The 17947-nt window shown below is 38.8% G+C and overlaps 1 protein-coding gene across 1 annotated transcript in view; it reads left to right on the top strand.

Annotated features, from left to right (window-relative positions):
- The window catches only part of tox (thymocyte selection-associated high mobility group box), a 52910-nt gene that overhangs the window by 19192 nt on the left and 15771 nt on the right, over nt 1-17947 (top strand). The window contains 3 exon segments of the mRNA XM_028594349.1: nt 6211-6312; nt 12114-12171; nt 12174-12397. Of these exon segments, the coding sequence (XP_028450150.1) occupies nt 6211-6312; nt 12114-12171; nt 12174-12397 (384 nt within the window).

Genomic DNA, 17947 nt, shown 5'->3' with positions numbered 1-17947 from the left:
TTTTTTCGATTAGTCGACTAATCTAACGATTAATTTTTCAATTAATCTAATGATTAATTTTTCAATTAGCGATTATTTTCCCATTGCTCAATTATTAACAATTTACACAAAACTAATTTCAATAAGGTTCAAATCTCTATTTATTAAAATTGTTTAACACTGCACTGTTCAAGTAAAATTAATTTTTAGCGCAACCTGAAGCCAGATGTAGGCTATCAATCCAACCACAAAATACAGTCACTTTCAGGAGGAATACAAAAATAAAAACTTAAAGTAAACAGAGCAAGTGCAAAAAGAGGAGCCTGTATTTGTTTTTTTAACAGTAGGTATAATAATGAATAAGCTCTTGTTTAACATCCAAGCTCTTCTCCCTTTAATTTAACTTTAATTATTTGAAACTAAAGACTGGTTAAGCACTGTAGGGAGGAGAAGTTGGACAGTTTTTTTTGTTTCGTTCCATCTGGGTGATGGCGTTGGATATGCGTTAGCATGTTAGATGTATTTCCACTGAGCAGCACGCCGCACACGCACAGAGCAACCACCATGCGCCCGCGAGTGTCTGCTTTGCGAGCACTGGAGGGCATACACGCTCTCGCAGGTAAATTCTGCTCTCGGAAGTTTTCTGCTCGCCCGAATGAAACTGACTTTTGACATTTTGGTGGCGGAAACCAAGGGAGGCACTGGCCCTCCTATGATTGGTCACTTTCAAGGCGATCCCACCCACAAACCTCCTTTGTCTACCTTGATTGACAGCTATCGTTCAGGAAGCCCGGACTTGTTGTCCTGGCCCGAAGAAGTGTGTTTCGGTCTTTATTAATGATGTAGCGCAAGATAGCACCGTAAATAAAGGACTGTATAAGTGTCTCTCAGCTGTTCTGTTGTTGGGATATGTGCGAATAAAGAAACCAAAACGTGATATTTATGAATGAATTTGTTGAAAGAAACAGTGAGACAAACCATGTTGTATCACCTGTCAGTAGACACCTTAGATGTGATCTCTGAGGCATTAATAAACTACTTTCTATTGTGATTATAGGTTTTATTGGACTTATTGTAGTCTAGTCTATTCTAGAAATTCTGCCGTATGTCCCTCTTTTACTTTACCTTACGCCTTCTTTGTGTTGGAATTTTAAACTCCGGTGGATTTCTGAGGACTGTGGTTAACTGCTCCTCAGATGTCTGCAGGGTAAATCCAGACAGCTAGCTAGACTATCTGTCCAATCTGAGTTTTCTGTTGCACGACTAAAACAACACATGTTCCACCAAAACAAGTTCCTTCCCGAGGCTATTTTGCAGCGGCACCGGGGCTCCATGCGGCGCGTAGCACTGCCCAAGATGATTATGATTGGTTTAAAGCCATGCCAACAAACCAAAGGACGTTTTTCTCCCATCCCAGAATGCTGTGTGGATATATATTACTATGTATATTGTACTTGACAATTGGGAATGCCATTCAAACTAGGGATGCACAATATATGGGCAATCTTTTGGTCATTTATTTTATACATCGGCATCGTTCTGGTGAGCAAAACCGTTCCGATGTGATGATTATTCCCGTTTAGCTGCTGTTGTTTGTCAGGGCGAGGCTGGTGATGTGTGTCTGTTTTTGGTTTTGGCCATGCGGCGTTGGTGACGCAGCACAGGATTTACATGCTGAAGACAAAGCAATGTGTTTAAAAACACTGGATGTTTTTCATGGTGAAAAAAGAAGATATGCAGTATGTACAGAATATGATATATTATGTTTTATACAGATCATATTGACATCAGTAAAAATCGAGTATATATAACAGCAATGTTAATATCGGTTATCGGTATTGGCCAACATTTTCATATCGGTGCATTGCTAATTCAAACCCAGAGCTCTGATGAAGAGCCCTTCTGATACATCAGTAGTACATCAGAGAGGAGAAATAACGTTACCATTATGCCCATGTTCAGATGAATTTCCAGTGCAGTGCATTAATGATATTATTTTACAGAACATTTTTATTGATGCTTTCTATATGATCATTTGATCATGCCACACTGTATCTTTGAGCTCACCTTTAGCTATTTCAGTCTTTACAGTGATTTCCGGTTGTCTCAAACAAACTTTTCCTCCCATCCTGTTTCACAAATCAATATCACTTACTGCACTCAACCTGAGGCACAGAAAGCATTACAACGATTTTCTATCTTGAAGCTTTCTCTTTTCTTACACAAATAGAGAACTCCTTCAGTACTGTGTAGGGTTATTGAGCAGTATGGGTGGATTGCCGCAGGAGATACTTACTAAATGCAATTCTGGCTTTAAAAGTATTTCCTTTATTTGGGATCTTTGCATAGAATTAGTTTGGTTTTAAAGCAATTTACTATTATTTGCCTTTAAAGCCTTGAAAAATGGCAATCATTAAGTGCTGAATATTGTTTTTGATTGTATCTTGTGTCACGTACACTTTTAGTTTCTGTTCATTTACACTTAATTGTAGCACAAATAGTTTATTTTTGATCAAGGAATGATAAAACATTTTAAATAGGGAAAATTAGATTATTTGAATTTGATCTTAATGTGATAAACAACTTTACTATTTGTTACTATGTGCTGTTTGTTTTTTTTAATTATTTATTCATGTATTAAGCTCTAAGCACTAATCCTGTACTGAAAACTTGCCAGTATGTCAGTCAGAAATCACTGTGACTCTCTGACCCCATTTACACAAAGCTAAGAGTAAATGCATCTAAGAAGCGTTCAAGACAGATTGAAATCCGAGACGCATTCCCGCCAGATGGTGAAAAAGTGTAAATGCATCTGCCTCTCTCCAAAACGCACATATAATCTTTATTCCCCCTTTGGGTGTGTAACTATGTCAGTAAGCAGTCTGTGGAAATAACCACTTACTGTCTGATTTTCTGAATACATAGATGATCTGTCTCCTCTGTCCTCAGGAGCTAAAGTTACATGGAAATTGCACTTAAATGAGTATCTGCTCCCTGATCCGTTCAGACACTGAATCACTAAGACCCACTACAGCTTTAAGTCTGTCTCTTCAATGTAAACTGCAGCACAGTTAAAAGAAAGAAATTCACTGATCTGTCACTGCTTAGGTCCCAAACCCCTAGAACTTAAACAGTCAGCTGGGCTTCCTTACAGACTTCACCATCCTTATTTGCATTAATTCCAACATTGCTTCTGTACTGAACTCAACGGATATTAATCAAACTAAGAAAATTGGGTAGACTTTTGTTCGGCATGGCCTATGGCTAACAATTAAAACGTTAATTGTAGGATTGTAATATTAATTTCTAATTAAAAAACAACATTATTTTCAGCCCTAGCTTGCATTTTGACTGAATGAAAAATGGTAAGTAACTTAACTGAGTATTTCTAATAAAGTTTTTGTTTTTGTTTTTTTTAACCGCCCAGATGCCAAATAAGTGCAGATTAATCCCGCTGAGACGCTAACCAATGTTTTCCCCAGGTTTGTGGAAGAGACTTGCATTTATTTGGCAGGGGGTTTATGGGTCCTCCCTCAATAAAACTTTACGGTTTTCAATAAAAGAAAAAATGCAATTTCACATCAATTCAGACTATTATTATTACCATATCTGTGTCTAAAACATCGGAAAAGCTAGAGCAGATAATAAATAAATAACACACAAAAAGCTTAAAGACAAAGCTTTGTAAAGAAGTCCACTGGGGACCAACTACAATCATTAGATCTGCGAAAAGTCATTGTTATTTAGTTCTGATGCTCACATTCATTTGGCTTAGGTGGTGCCCAAAACTGCCTGGGTGCTGTGCCTAAGCCTTATAATGGTAGGGAAAACTCTGTAAACAGAACAAGAAGTGTAGAGAATGGATACATGGATAGGAATTTCCACTAGAGAACATTGCGTTCATTGCATAAAGTGAAGTCAATGTGTAAGGGTAGTTGATGGTGTATGTACAGCTGTCGCGTTACGTCACCTCAGTGCGATGACCAACGTATTAAAGATCAGCTGTTTTTAGATTACTAAGCAACAGTCCCGGAACAGCACTATGCAGCAGACGCTGTTTTATATGGCTGTGGGTGTAACTGCATTTACTGTGTAGTTTCCAGAGAACCTAGAGAAGCCTCTAGAGAGTAAGATGTGTTTGTTAGCACAGAATTACCTCAGCGCCAAGCAAAGGCCATATTAATAAGAAACAGCACTAGAGATACATTATTCATAGAGCACAATGTAGAGAATATTGTGTGGTATAGGAATCTATGATTTGATGTTTTATTCATAGTGTTGTGCCATAAGACGATGGGGAGTGTGTGGAATAATAATTTATGGTTTTATTATTGAAGTACCATTGCTTTCATAAAGTCAGAGGTTGGTGTGATGAATGTGACCAGTATTAGTCCAGTCTGACCCTCACTCTCGTCATATTTTAAATTGTTAATGGAGCAGCAGTGTGATATTACTGAACTTACCCTGAAACAGGGAGAACGAGAGGCGACATTACTTTAAAAGGAAGAGGCTCGATGAAACAATATATCGGGGTAATTCAAATCCTCTTCGACTGTGTTTAATAGCAATTTACCAAACAACCATAGAAAAGCAGAACCTAAACTTGAATAGGAGCGCTTATCTCAGTTTTATCGTTTATTTACTCAAGTGTAATCAACATTTCTGTTTATCGAATTTTCTGTCAAAGAAGGTAACACAAACTCATTGCCTTTTACTGTACGCGGACCGATCCTGCTTACTGTATGACAGCAGCACACCCAGAGCCATTTGAGCACACCAGGCTCATTACCTAAAATATAACTCTGCCATTTCCATGCTTTACAGAGTTGAATTCAAAACATTTGCATTAATGAAACTAAATCAGGAACTACAGTGGAACCCACAGAAACTCTCCAACATATTTTATATAAAGTCATTCATCGGGTTAAATGTTGTAAATGTAAAAATTCTCAGACAGATTGTTGCAAAGCAAATCATTCCGCCCAAGTACTATATTCTTCCGCCTGAGAATATAGTATATGTATCCTTTAAACCAGCTAAGCAAAATAGCCTCAGGAAGGAATTTGTTTTGGTGGAACATGTGTACATTCAAAAGGTTGTTTTAGTTGAGCAACAGAAAACTCAGATTGGACAGATAGTCTAGCTAGCTGTCTGGATTTACCCTGCAGAGATCTGAGGAGCAGGTAACCATAGTCCTCGGAAATCCACCGGAATTTAAAATTCCAACACAAAGAAAGCGGAAGGTAATGGACATCGGCGAAAAGACATGCATCCGGCAGAATTTCCTGCGGCACTAGAGCAATCCCGGAAGTTGAACGTCGAGGATATAGACTAAATGGGGAGTGATACGCTGGACTATTTCTTGAGCCTCCGCTGGTTGCCTGAACAGAACCCAGTCTGGGTTTCCAGTCTTTATGCTAAGCTAACCAGCTACTGGCTCCAGATTCATATTTAATGGACAGATATGAGAGTAGTATTGATCTTGTCATCTAATTCTCGGCATGAAAGCGAATAAGCATATTTCCTAAATATTGAACTATTCCTTTAATCAATATAGTGTCTGCCCAGCTTTATAGAGCTGCTCAGTGGTTACTGGGAGGCTTCCAGGTGTGACTGTATAGACCTTAACAAATGTGCAGGGTGGTGGTGTTAAAAAAGAACATGTGATCACCACAAATCTTCCTAAAGAAAAACATACACTAAAATAAAACATGAACTGTGTAAACTAATTAGCCTGTTATTGCCAGTGTTTTGTGTGGTTATGATGTTTGTATGTGTCTGTCTTTCTTCTTCCATTGTGGCTGTACAGTACTCAATGTAACCTTTTCTTATCAGGGATTAGCTGTGGATGGAAGCAATTTATTTACAGACTCTCTCTCTCTCTCTCTCTCTCTCTCTCTCTCTTATCTCTTTTGTTCTCTAAATAGCTCTCTGACTCTCTCTCTTTATTTCTGTCAATTCAATTCACTTGCAGCTGTTAGTTGGTGTAAAAGTAAAAGCAATTTTACCCAACTATAAAAATAAAATATCATTTTGACCTGTGTGTTGGAGGTTTGTATGCGTCTGTGTGAGCAAGGGCTTGTGTAGAATCTCACTCTCTCTCTCTCTCTCTCTCTCTTTCTCTCTCTCTCTCTCTCTCTCGCTTTGTCCTTGCTCCTCTTAATGACCTCTGACCTTCCCGGCTTCTGCGTCCATTTGAACTTTTGTTTGTCTTTGTTATTCTTCCCACAGTTTCGTGTGCCACAGCCCCCTCACCCTCTCAGCAAGATGAACCCACCCTCACAGCACTGGAGGAGAGACACACACATGCCTGACACACACCGTCTGCCTTGGGTAAATGCACACACACAGACACATTACAATCCAGGCAACACTGTCTTTAGGATGATTTTATATAGGGGTGAGCTTGAATAGTCAACTATTTGAGGATTCAATCTGAGGAGACTGCAAGTCTCACAGTCGAATCGCCACAGTGGCGATAAAATGTGATTATAAACAAAGAGCATTCCTTAATATGGGGTTGTTCAATGTCTGATTTTACATATCATTGCTTGGTTTCTCTCAATAAATCACGTTATACAGCCTATTTTCAAATACATTTATCAATTAGAGCTATCACATAAAAACGTAGCACTAGCAGAGCGCTAAATATTTTTTTAATTAATGAATGATTCTCTGTCAAAATCAGCAGGGGAGGCACATATAACAAGCTGTTTGCAGCTTGCATTTCTCTCTCTCTCTCTCTCTCTCCCTCCCTCTCTCTCTCTATCTCTCTCTCTCTCGTTGATTGTCCCTTCGCTTCCCTTTCGTTTCCCTTCAGACTGTGGATTGCTACAATGGGGGGAAATGGAATTAGGGCTGAAAGGAAAAGCAAGCAGCAAAAACTGGAAGCCAATGTCCCAAATGAGAATATGGATCAGTGTGCAAAAAAAAAAAAAAAAAAAATCACAAATCCGATATGACAGGGACACCCCTAATTTTATAACACTAAAACTCACACATAAAAACTTAAATGGGCTCACAACTGTAGCAATTACACTAACAGTATTGTTTTTTTAATTAAAAAAAAGGCCATTGATTAAATGCCCCAGATGGCAGGTTCAGTGACAGAACAGGACTTGAAGTTCTAGTCCAACCTGCACCACCTGCTGTATAGGGAAGGTTTACTTAGGTAGCAGCAGTTTAGACCTGCAGATGTAAACAAGCTGATGTGCACCATATATAGGGAATGAAAGTAAAAAGACTCTTTAGCGTTGACACTTGACACATGAGTGTTACAAATGCAGTTTTTTATTTCATAACTGCTACTTGTGTGTGTGTGTGTTCACACTGCTCTAAATGGCATGTGCCCATCATCATGTGATTACTTTGAAGAGGCTAGGAAGGCAGTCCTGACAAGATTTTATTTGTCTTAAAGATCCCATGGCATGACAATTTCACTTTATGAGGTTTTTTAACATTAATAAGAGTTCTCCCAGCCTGCCTATGGTCCCCCAGTGGCTAGAAATGGTGATAGGTGTAAACCGAGCCCTGGGTATCCTGCTCTGCCTTTGAGAAAATGAAAGCTCAGATGGGCCGATCTGGAATCTTCTCCTTATGAGGTCATAAGGAGCAAGGTTACCTCCCCTTTCTCTGCTTTGCCTGTCCAGAGAATTTGGCCCACCCATGAGAGAGAGACATAATGGCCTTTAAATGAGCAAAGTGGCAGTTGGTCAAGGCCTCACCCCGACCCTCCACCTTGCCCCTCCCCCCTCATCCTCAATAGCTACAGACACAGAAATGGCACATCCTAAGGAAAGCTCATTGTGTGACTGGCTCTAGTTGCTGTAATTCTGCACCAAGACTGAATTTTGGGAAAGAGACTTCAGATACAGTATTAGGGGACCACTAAGGCCTATATGAAAGCATCCAAAGAGCATCATGTGATGGGACCTTTAAAGAAAAAGAAAAGGCAAAGTATGCAGCTCACTATATGAGAGTTAAAATTAGTGTGTGATGTGAATGGATTTGGGTGCAATCGTGATTTGGCTCTGTTCTAACACCAAAATTTGCTAAGCTCTGACAGTAACAAATCCATTGTCTCTCCTCTCCCTTTCTAATTAACAAAGAGCAGCTTCTCATTTATAGCCGGCGCTAACCGCCACTGGACAAATGTTTCTTGTGGCAGGTCATGTCAGCTGTAATTAACTTTAATTCTGTAAGTAACTTGATGATGGGCCGAAGTGAAACTTTTGTGTGCTCGCGGCAAGATTGTTTGTGAAGTAAAAGAAGCATCACGCTGTAACACCTTTTTACAACCGCGAGTAGACATAGTGTTTCTGTGGTCCCAACAACTCTAACTCTTTTTGTCTATGCGTAGTACCCGCCACAGGACGTGAGCCCTTATTTTCCACTCGCCAACAGTTTTAGGAGCTCCCCAACAAAAGCCCCAGATCAGAGGCAAGTCGTTGTTGGCTTGGGTCTCGCAAATCGGCGCTGGAGCGCTATGTGTGAACTGCAACCCACACTTGCATATACTCACACACACATTCTCTCCTGCATTTTCATACATACAAACACATGCTGCCTGCCATGTATCTCAGTCTCTTTGTCTCTGTGTGTGTTTGTATGTAGCCCTCAAATGCTACTTTTATAATAATAATGAATGTCTGTCTTTTAGGCTAATCAGCATTTATAATCTATTTAAAATGTCTGCTTCCTAGAAGAGGGACCGTACTGATGAAGAGAGAGAGAGAGAAGATTTACATTGCAATAATTGCAGCTGTTTAAGTAGACGGAAGTATTACTCTACAAGATATTCAAATCATCAGATCCACAACTACTGTTGTAGATAATATGCAACAGTAACACCATATAACAGACACAGATAGAAGATCATAAAACAAAAATGAGGTTTGGTCAAACACATATAAGAATTTATCCAGAGCATTTAAATATACCAGTTATACTCTTCACTTCATTAAGTCAATATTAACAGATTGGCATACATTATGTACATAAATATGGCCAGAAAATGCACCAGTTCATCAAATAAACAGAAATACATTTTAGACAATTCTATCTAATTTAATGACTATATGATATCTTCACATCAGTTATCTACCCCTAATGGAGACATTTAATCACCATCCTCCTATAGAAACTGAAGCTGATGGTCACACATTATTTATGTCCAACAGACATATGCGTTTTTTTTTCATCTTGTATGAAACAGTCCTGAACATGGAGTTATGAGAAGTGTGTAATGTGAACACAACATGCGTGAAAGGACTTAATCCTGACTACATTAGTCTCTCTCGACGCTCCCAGTACACATGGAACAGCCTATTGTACTGACATGAATGGAAGAGCAGAGAAAAAGAGAGAGGAGTAATTTATTCAGAACTTGAAGAAATGATGGAGAGAGTAGACAAGGGAGGGAGAGAGACAGACAGACAACAGACAAGCAGTGTAATTTATGCAGCGCTCTGAGCTCCAACAGGACACTGTGCCTAAGAAACAAACTGTTGGACTTGTTGGTTTGGCAGGACCTGATAAACAGTGTACTATGAATAATGTTGGATACACATGACAGGGCGTTCAGGCTGAACAACACATGTTGTAGGAGAAAGGGGTCAAACAAATAACTTTGGATGGCTCTAGACAGAAACTGAATTACTGGATTCATGATTGCAGAATAGGACTTAAGACCTTGGTGGGTGACTGAACAAGAATGCAAAGAAAGAAACTTACAATTCACTTACACCTGACCTTTAGTGATATATCAGACAGTAATATTGTGATATGTAGTACACACATGTGCCTTTAGTAATTAGATAATAGTTGAATCGCAGCACATAAACATGTGTAAACGTATGGAAGCAAATATTGGCTATAGAGATTTGAATCTTAAAAGCGCAACTGATCGATTCCATCCAGGCTCGATTGCTTATCCTTGGTATCCCGGATTCTTCAGTCAGTCTTCAATCTTAAATACCAGGATTTTTTTTTATCCGTATGGAGCTGATTGAATTTTAGCAATCTGATATAGTTTTTGAATATAAAGTACTTGAACTGCCTTTGCGAATCTGTGAACTGAAAACGTACTGTATATACAGTGGAAATTATGTTTTTGAAGTTGAACATCTTGGAATTGACCAGATGGAAATTCAGACCACATACGTACATTCAGAGCTATACATTCAATGGTACTTCAATTTCAACATTAAGATTTCAGTATTGATTACATTTCGCAATTAAGTATTCAGTAGCTTATAAGATTCAGACATGTTTGGGACTGATTAGAATCTGATTACAGCACCACTGGCTCAGATGACTGGAGTTGGCCAGGGCTGAGAAGAGCGCTTTGAGAAGAGAACTTGACAAATAATCTGTGAGATCCACTACATCAAGTAACGTGACATGCCAGATGGTTTGTTACACAGAACTATCTGAGAAGCCATCATTGGAAACTGGCAGGCACTTCCAAAACATACCTGACAGGTGATTGGATGAACCATCTGTCTGTTAATTTGCCATTGTTGTTTTAAATAAACATTCGCGTCCGTCACACACACCTAAACCACGCCCATAGCTGCCACTAGCTCCTCACTGGACGCTGATTGGTCCGGTCCGCTGCTGTTCGGACACAAAATCATTACTTAAAGCCTGACAGGAGGGATTTACATATGTGATATCGCGAGAATCCAGCTGCAAGGTATTACATCAACAGCATCTTCAGGATGTAATAGTATGTTCTCTTGTAGCCCTAATGATTACCTACAGTATGCATACAGTAGGTGAAAGATGTGAAGCTCTTTAATTAAATTGCAGGAAACTGGTTCTAGTTGTAGATGTGTGTGAAGATAGACACACACACAATGGAGCTCTGACACTCTTGGTCTCCTTCCCATTGTGGCCTTTTACAGCACCACTGAAGGAGGGGAAACGTTTGCCCAAGTCAGGTGCCCGATTAGAATTAGATACTTGTGAATTAACAATGGAATGGGAGATCATGGGAAGCATTTTTAGTTGTTAGGGTGCAAGGTGTGATCATTTTCCATATTGCACATTTCTATTTTCTGTTTCCTACATTTCATTTTAAAGTGGTGAAGATATGAACTCCGATCGTGGTTTAGCACAGTGGCTTTTAATTACAGAGTCAGCATAGAAATGATAAAAAACATAACTTGACTCCTGACTCATCACTCAGCTCTCAAGTCACGCAACTCATAACCCAACACCGCATATGGGTTTGAGATAGAGTAGAAAAGAGTATGAGAGAACGAAAGAGTGAGAGGGATGAAAGAGAAATTGAGGATGAGAGTAAGAGAGCGAGAGGGCAAAAGAGGGGAGGAAGGAGAAGGATGGTGAGAGATGAAGAGCAAAAGAGTACGAGAGGGAGAGACTGGTGTGGCTAGCCAAGCAGAAAAGGCTGTCAGTCTCTATAAAAGATCTCCTCTGTCAGATTAGTATGAGAGGGCTTCTCTATTACTGCCCCTCTCTCTTTTCACCCTCGTATCTCTCACTCTTCTCTTGCATGATTCTCTCACTCCATTTCCCTCTCCATGTCTCCCTCTCATCTTTGCTCTAAGAATAATTATCATACACGGCACTGCTACTGGTTTTCTTTTTGCATGTCAGATTAGCATTGATACATTTCCACGCACAAAGATCTGTCCTGTGTGTATTCTCTTAGGCAAAAGGGAGCTTGTACATATAAATGACTGTGTTCTGTTGCTGAATGAGTATTTGCTCTTTCTTTTAAGTCTGAGAATATCATTATTGATAATTAGTCTGTGATAGGAGCTGAGGAAGAATGACTACACGACACAACACAGAGCTGTCGTTCAGACTGGGTATAGCCTTCTGCGGTAATGGTGATTGGCTATGGGCAGTTTTTCCATCTCTTCCATCTATTATCTCTGACAGTAATGTTTCATGCCACTTTGTTCTCCTATAGTCCCCTATGTATATCTTATTGATTTTCAAGCTCTATCAGGAAACGTCAGCTTCCCGAAACTTGACTTTGTCCCTCATCAGTGAAGTTAGTAGGGAAAACAACCATGTAGCGAATACGATTAAAAACTTTTTTTTAAAAGTATAGTTTAACAGGTGTCTTTAATTGTATTTTCTCCAATCTTGTCTCTCTTTAGTCATACTCAGTGCAAGGTTTGGGCGATGAGGACTTCAACATCCCGCCCATCACTCCCCCACCCTGCCAGACCACATGCTGCCCCCCCACCTCCCCCACGATTCCCGCTCTGGGCCGTACCACCCTCTGGACCCCCCCTCCAGCTCTGCTCCACACCACCCCTACCAGCTGCAGGGCATGGATCTGCCTGGCATGCCTGGTAGCCAAGATGGAAATGCTATGTTGAACCAAGATGGTGGCACATTCAGTCCGGATGGCGGCCCAATGACCAGTACACTGTCTGTGGTGAGTGCTCATAAATGATCTCACATATTAATAACAATTAGAGCTGCAAAGATTAATCCATTAATTGTCTACTATTAAATGAATCGCCAGCAATTGTAAGATTCAACTAATCGGTTTGATTGATTATTTTTTTTAAATGCTACAAGCAATGTAGCATTTAAAAGGCCTTTTAAGTCCGGCGCAGGGCTCACTCCACATAAAACGCTACATTACATCACTTCCAGCAAACTTGAACAACGAAGGCAAAACAGCATCATCAAACAGTTGTAACTGATTATTCTCTGGTCTAGCTCAGCTACAGTAAAAACACAGAATACTTCATCGCGTTAGCGTGTCGTTCGCTATCGAGCCTGTTTGTAACCGACAATGTTTTAACTGGCTTAACAGTTGAGTTAACACACTCGACTGCCCTGCTGTTAACAGACATGAATTAATGCATGAACACAAACAGTTGCCTCGTTCGTGAACTCATTACAGTGCAGTGCTGAAGTTTTCATATAGAGGAGCAGAATTCATATAGAGGAAAAACAATAGATATTTGGCATAAAAAACTTGGCCTGTTGGGGGTTCCCAGGCCAGTACAATTATAGGGGAAACACTGTATGAAGGTTTAGATACTTTTATCACTGAAAAAACATAAAATGTCAATGAAATCATTGAAACTGAGATGAATTGAAGCTACTGCTGCCTAACTGGGACTACACACTTTGAACAGTCACCTTGGATTGTGCTTGATACTTAAACATTTTTTTTGTCTTGCTCAAAGATACTTTGACTTTACTTATTGGAAGAAGATCGAGGATCTCAGTGAGTCTTAAGATCTGAGCTGACGGCTAGCTAATATATTTTAACTATGTTCTTTCATATTTTTATTCACTTTAACTGTGTGAAATGAACTATTGCCCCGGGGCAGTGTTATTTGAATCATGGCAACTGGTCGATGTGACATTTTCCTCATATTTTAAGTCTTCATTTCACAGTAAAGTGAAAATCTTGCTTTTAGCTGTGACATTCAGATGTGGCTGACTGTGTCATACAGTAAAGAAATGAAAGTGTCAACTTCATAGACTTGTAGTTACTTCAACTGCCATATAATCTCAGTATTCAGTGGGGTGACAAAGGCATATATGTGTCAGTATCTGTAATAAAGATTTCTCCCATTTTACTGAAAATGAAACTTCCCACCTCCCACTCTTGATCTTTTCAATCTTTCTGTCTGTTGTCTCCATCTCCATATTACATCCACCTGCTATAATATGAAGTGTCAATTTGAAACCTCATGAAAGCCCAGACTGTGGTTGAATTAGATAGACTATAAAACACCCTAACATAGACCGTGTTTTTTAATACATTTTCATTAAATCCAGCTGTTGTTCTCTTGGCGTGTGACTAACCTGTTTGTTAGCTGTGTAACAGAGGAGACAATTATTTTAGTTGCCTGAAGGAAAGGTCTTATTTTCCATCTGTCTGTCTCAGTTCTACCTTTTCTCTCTCTCCTTCTCTCTACCTCGCTTTTATATTCTCATACTAACATTCATTTACTGCCAGTCCATGAATGGTGGTTGCCTAGCAACCCTGTCTGGCTCAGCCTAATCTGGGTAGGGGGGGGGAATAGAAAGATTCAAGTCTGTGTGTGTGTGTGTGTGTGTGTGTGTGTGTGTGTGTGTGTGTGTATTATTTCAAGAAGAGGCATTTTGGCACTGCTCTTTTTTACTTTTGGCTGCCATCTCTGCAATTTTGTTCTTCTTACCTGGTTTGTAATAACCCTTGATGTTTAACTATAGCGTTAAGTGTTTTACAGACCAAATGATTAACCGAGAAAATAATCAGCAGATTAATCAATTGTGAAAATTATCGTTAGCTCCAGTCCTAGTCCTAATATTTATAATATCAACCTGGACCCAATTTCCCTATACATCTGTGTCTATTAGACTGATGTGTCCAAAAATCTTTTCAAAAGACAAAATGATCTTGAATATCAATATAGTTTTGTTATGTCAAAGTTTGAATCTATCTATCTATTTAATCTATTTTGATTGTATTATAGTTTTATTTAAGAAAATAAATACATTGTTTCTTAATTCTCCACGTTGCTGAGTCGGAGGGATAGTAACCACAAGTAACCGCGTTGGCACCAAAGTCATGATCAGCATCATTCTTATAACATAACAACAACAAGACATAACCGCTCAAATGGAAATGTTAACATCTACAATTCCACGACAACTGGGCAAACTCATTCATGAAATAAAAAATAGAAAGACTTTCCAGTCTAAAATGAAGAACAGATTCGGAATTTTACCGCTGTACTTTTTATATTGAAATCCTGTCATCAACCAAACCTATGTGAAGATGCGAGCAGCCTGTGTGTGCCAAAACTTTTTTCCTTCTCGAGACATGAGTTAGTCATCATTACTCGCCCTGCTTTCCTCAGGGGTTCCCCCTCTGTTTTTCTCTTCGGCCATTGTCAGAAAAGTTTTTCCCCCCCTCAAAGGAAAATCTGATAAATATTTGTTTCCACTAGTGATGCTTTTAGTCCCAGAAGTGTTTTTAAATTGCAATAATGTCAACGTTGGCACCTAGATGTTGTTTTTTGACCTTGTGACCTCCTGTTCCTCTCAACATTGTGATGCTGTTACCTAAACCGCTGAACACTACAACGGAAAAACCTCCTTTCCATTTCTTACATTTCTAACTCCGCATTTTTCTTTAGTGCATTTTAAGTTAAGTTAAGATTTTTTAAATTATTTAACGTACCAATCTGACAGTTTGATCATATATTACATACAGTTATTATAATAATATAAAATATAATGTAGTCACTTATAAGAATTTTCAGTCATTACATTTTAACCCTCCTGGTGTCCTCAGGTCAATTTTTTACCCATTTTCAAAAAGTTTCTATATCAGAAATTTGGATTTCTTTCAACCAAATTGTCAAAAGAAATAACATGGATGGTTCCATACAACACTCTTCACAAGTAAAATAAATGATCAGTTTACTACTTTCATTGAATTTGGGTGTTTTATTCAATTTTATAGCATTTGAAAGAAAATTGATAAAAGAATGTTGAAAAAAGTGACAAAAAGCGTGAAAAAAAAATCATAAAAAAGCACAGAAAAAATCAACAAAAACACCGAAAAAAGTGACAAAAACATCGGAGCAAAACGACATAAGTGTCCAAACCAAACAGACCAAAATGTAAAAAAAAAAAAATCAATTTAAAATTTGAACCAGAAAAAAGAAAAGTTGCATTTTCGACGGGAAAACAACGCCAGGGTTAATCTGAGAAAACATATTTTCAAAAACTAAATGCGTTTTGGTAAAAAGACAAAATTTTTTGATTGTTTTGAAGTATTTTTCATTCAAATAAATTCATCGTCAATAGGTCAGCTTGGTCCTCAGGTCGTCAAACAACGTAACTTATTATATAACAGTTTTATGTGCGTGAGGCGAGCTGTTAAAAAAAGAGTCAAAGCTCTCTGGAGAATTATGACGGTAGGATATTTTGCCTGTTGACTAGTATGACATTTATTGAAGTCCCAACCCAACCATTGCCGAACCACAGTTATTATTTTTCAGCATTTCTACCAGCGCATACGTCAATCTGAAACATCTTCCCATGTTAGAGAAATGTCACTCGGTGTTCCATCTAAATACCACAGCAGTATTCAGAGGCTGCTGCCGGTAAATACGGTCAGGTAATGCCACATCCGCTATTATTTGATGCTTACTAAGAGGAAACTCTAAATACACATCATCAACCGTGTCCCTCCCTTCATATTTGCGACGTTTGGTGTCAATGTTCCCATGCTGAGGGTGTTAGATATAATTTTGGTTTAGCTTTTGTTTTCCTGAGAAATGGACAGAACATCACTGATGGCTGACTCAGTGCGAGACTGCTCTCATTTTGGCAATGGCAGTCAAGACTGAACTACTCTACACAGTGGGTGACAGAAGGGGCTTATGAAAAGGAAGGATCAAACGCCAAAATATACCATGAAATAACATTCTCCTATTTGTCCCAAACTAATTTAAACAGAAATAGGTGCGTTGTTGCTTCTTGCTTCGTGGCAGAGACACTGTGTTATGTTAACATTCATTTTGATGTGACATTAAAAGTGTCTGTCACTTGATTGTATACAGATCGATTCAGGCGTGTTGACATTTTATTACATTTTATGAGATTTATTCAAGATTTCCCACATTGTCCCTTGGAAACATTTGTTTTGGATTGTGCGTGCATTCATGACACAGGTGTGACAGTAAAACTGTGTGGTCACTTTATATCCCGCAGTACATCAGCTTTCTGACAAATTATTGAGGACATGGATGCACAAGGAAATGAACTAGTGCTTGTATCTATTCAGTCTGCGTCTGTTTCCTCAAATGTTTCCTCCAGAGAAAGTTATGAAGCAACTTCTGCCGAGTGTAGCGAATGGAGTTTAGAATTTCTATTGATGTTTTTACACACGGGCGGGAATTGATGTTAAAATGACTTCTGATCCTGTCTTCTCTCAGATCGCTCTCACCTGTAATGCCTGTTGCCACGGTTACTATCACATTTCATTATTAGTGAATCGTGGACTGCTGCACACTGTACAAAACCTGTCAAGCAAAGAAAGACTCCGTGTCAGAGCCCAGTTCTGCTACATGAACATGATACAGGTTTTTTTTTTGCACACCTTCTATTCAGTCCAATATGGAATCCAAGATCCAAACCTGATTTCAGGGCAAAACTGACACTTAAATTAAGTTGATTAATTTTATTTTCCCATTTGGGGGCAGTGGACCGAGCTGTCAATTCATTGGACATATCATCTCATAAAGTTGTTATATTGTGAACATGTCTGATTAAGCACTAGGGCTGCTCGACTATGGGAAAAAATCATAATCACAATTATTTTGGTCAATATTGAAATCACAATTACTCATTGACTTTTGGAAAGATGTTGCATTTATTAAGAAACAGTGAAACAAATTAACAGTGACAACACCTTGAACTATGAAATTCCCCTTAATACTTTCCTGTTTGAACTTTTTTTCTCGCTCAAAACACAAGATAAAATAAGAGTTTACTTGCAACACGTGACGTGCAAAATAATTGTTTTTCTCAATTACATTGTTTTTGTGATCGTAGGGGGCCAAAATCGTGATCAAGATTAAAATGTGATTAATTGCACAGCCCTATTAAACACATCATATTTTGTATGCGACTCCCGTGAGTAATGCTATAATTCTAACTCTGAACAAATGTGTATTCTGTGCAGTACAGCATTGACCTGATCTGAGGAAACCTTTTTATTCTCCACACAAAAAATGAAACTGCAGTTTAACAAGCCCTCCTTCAGATGAAATAATAAAATGATGGATTTCTTAAAAGACAGTAAACCAGGCTGAAATGGCACCGAATAGTAGGTAGGACCCTCATATAAAAACCAACTTACACTGTGATGTTCTCACTGGTTTACAGCCACTGTACCATTTTGTACAGAATCATTGATAAATATTGTACACTTAGGGGCTTTAAACTGGATCTCTGTGCCAAT

This window comes from Perca flavescens, chromosome 12 (genome assembly GCF_004354835.1).
Source record: "Perca flavescens isolate YP-PL-M2 chromosome 12, PFLA_1.0, whole genome shotgun sequence".
NCBI lineage: Eukaryota > Metazoa > Chordata > Actinopteri > Perciformes > Percidae > Perca > Perca flavescens.
The sequence above is the reverse complement of the archived record's forward strand: the minus strand, read 5'-3'. Positions and strand labels throughout refer to the sequence as shown.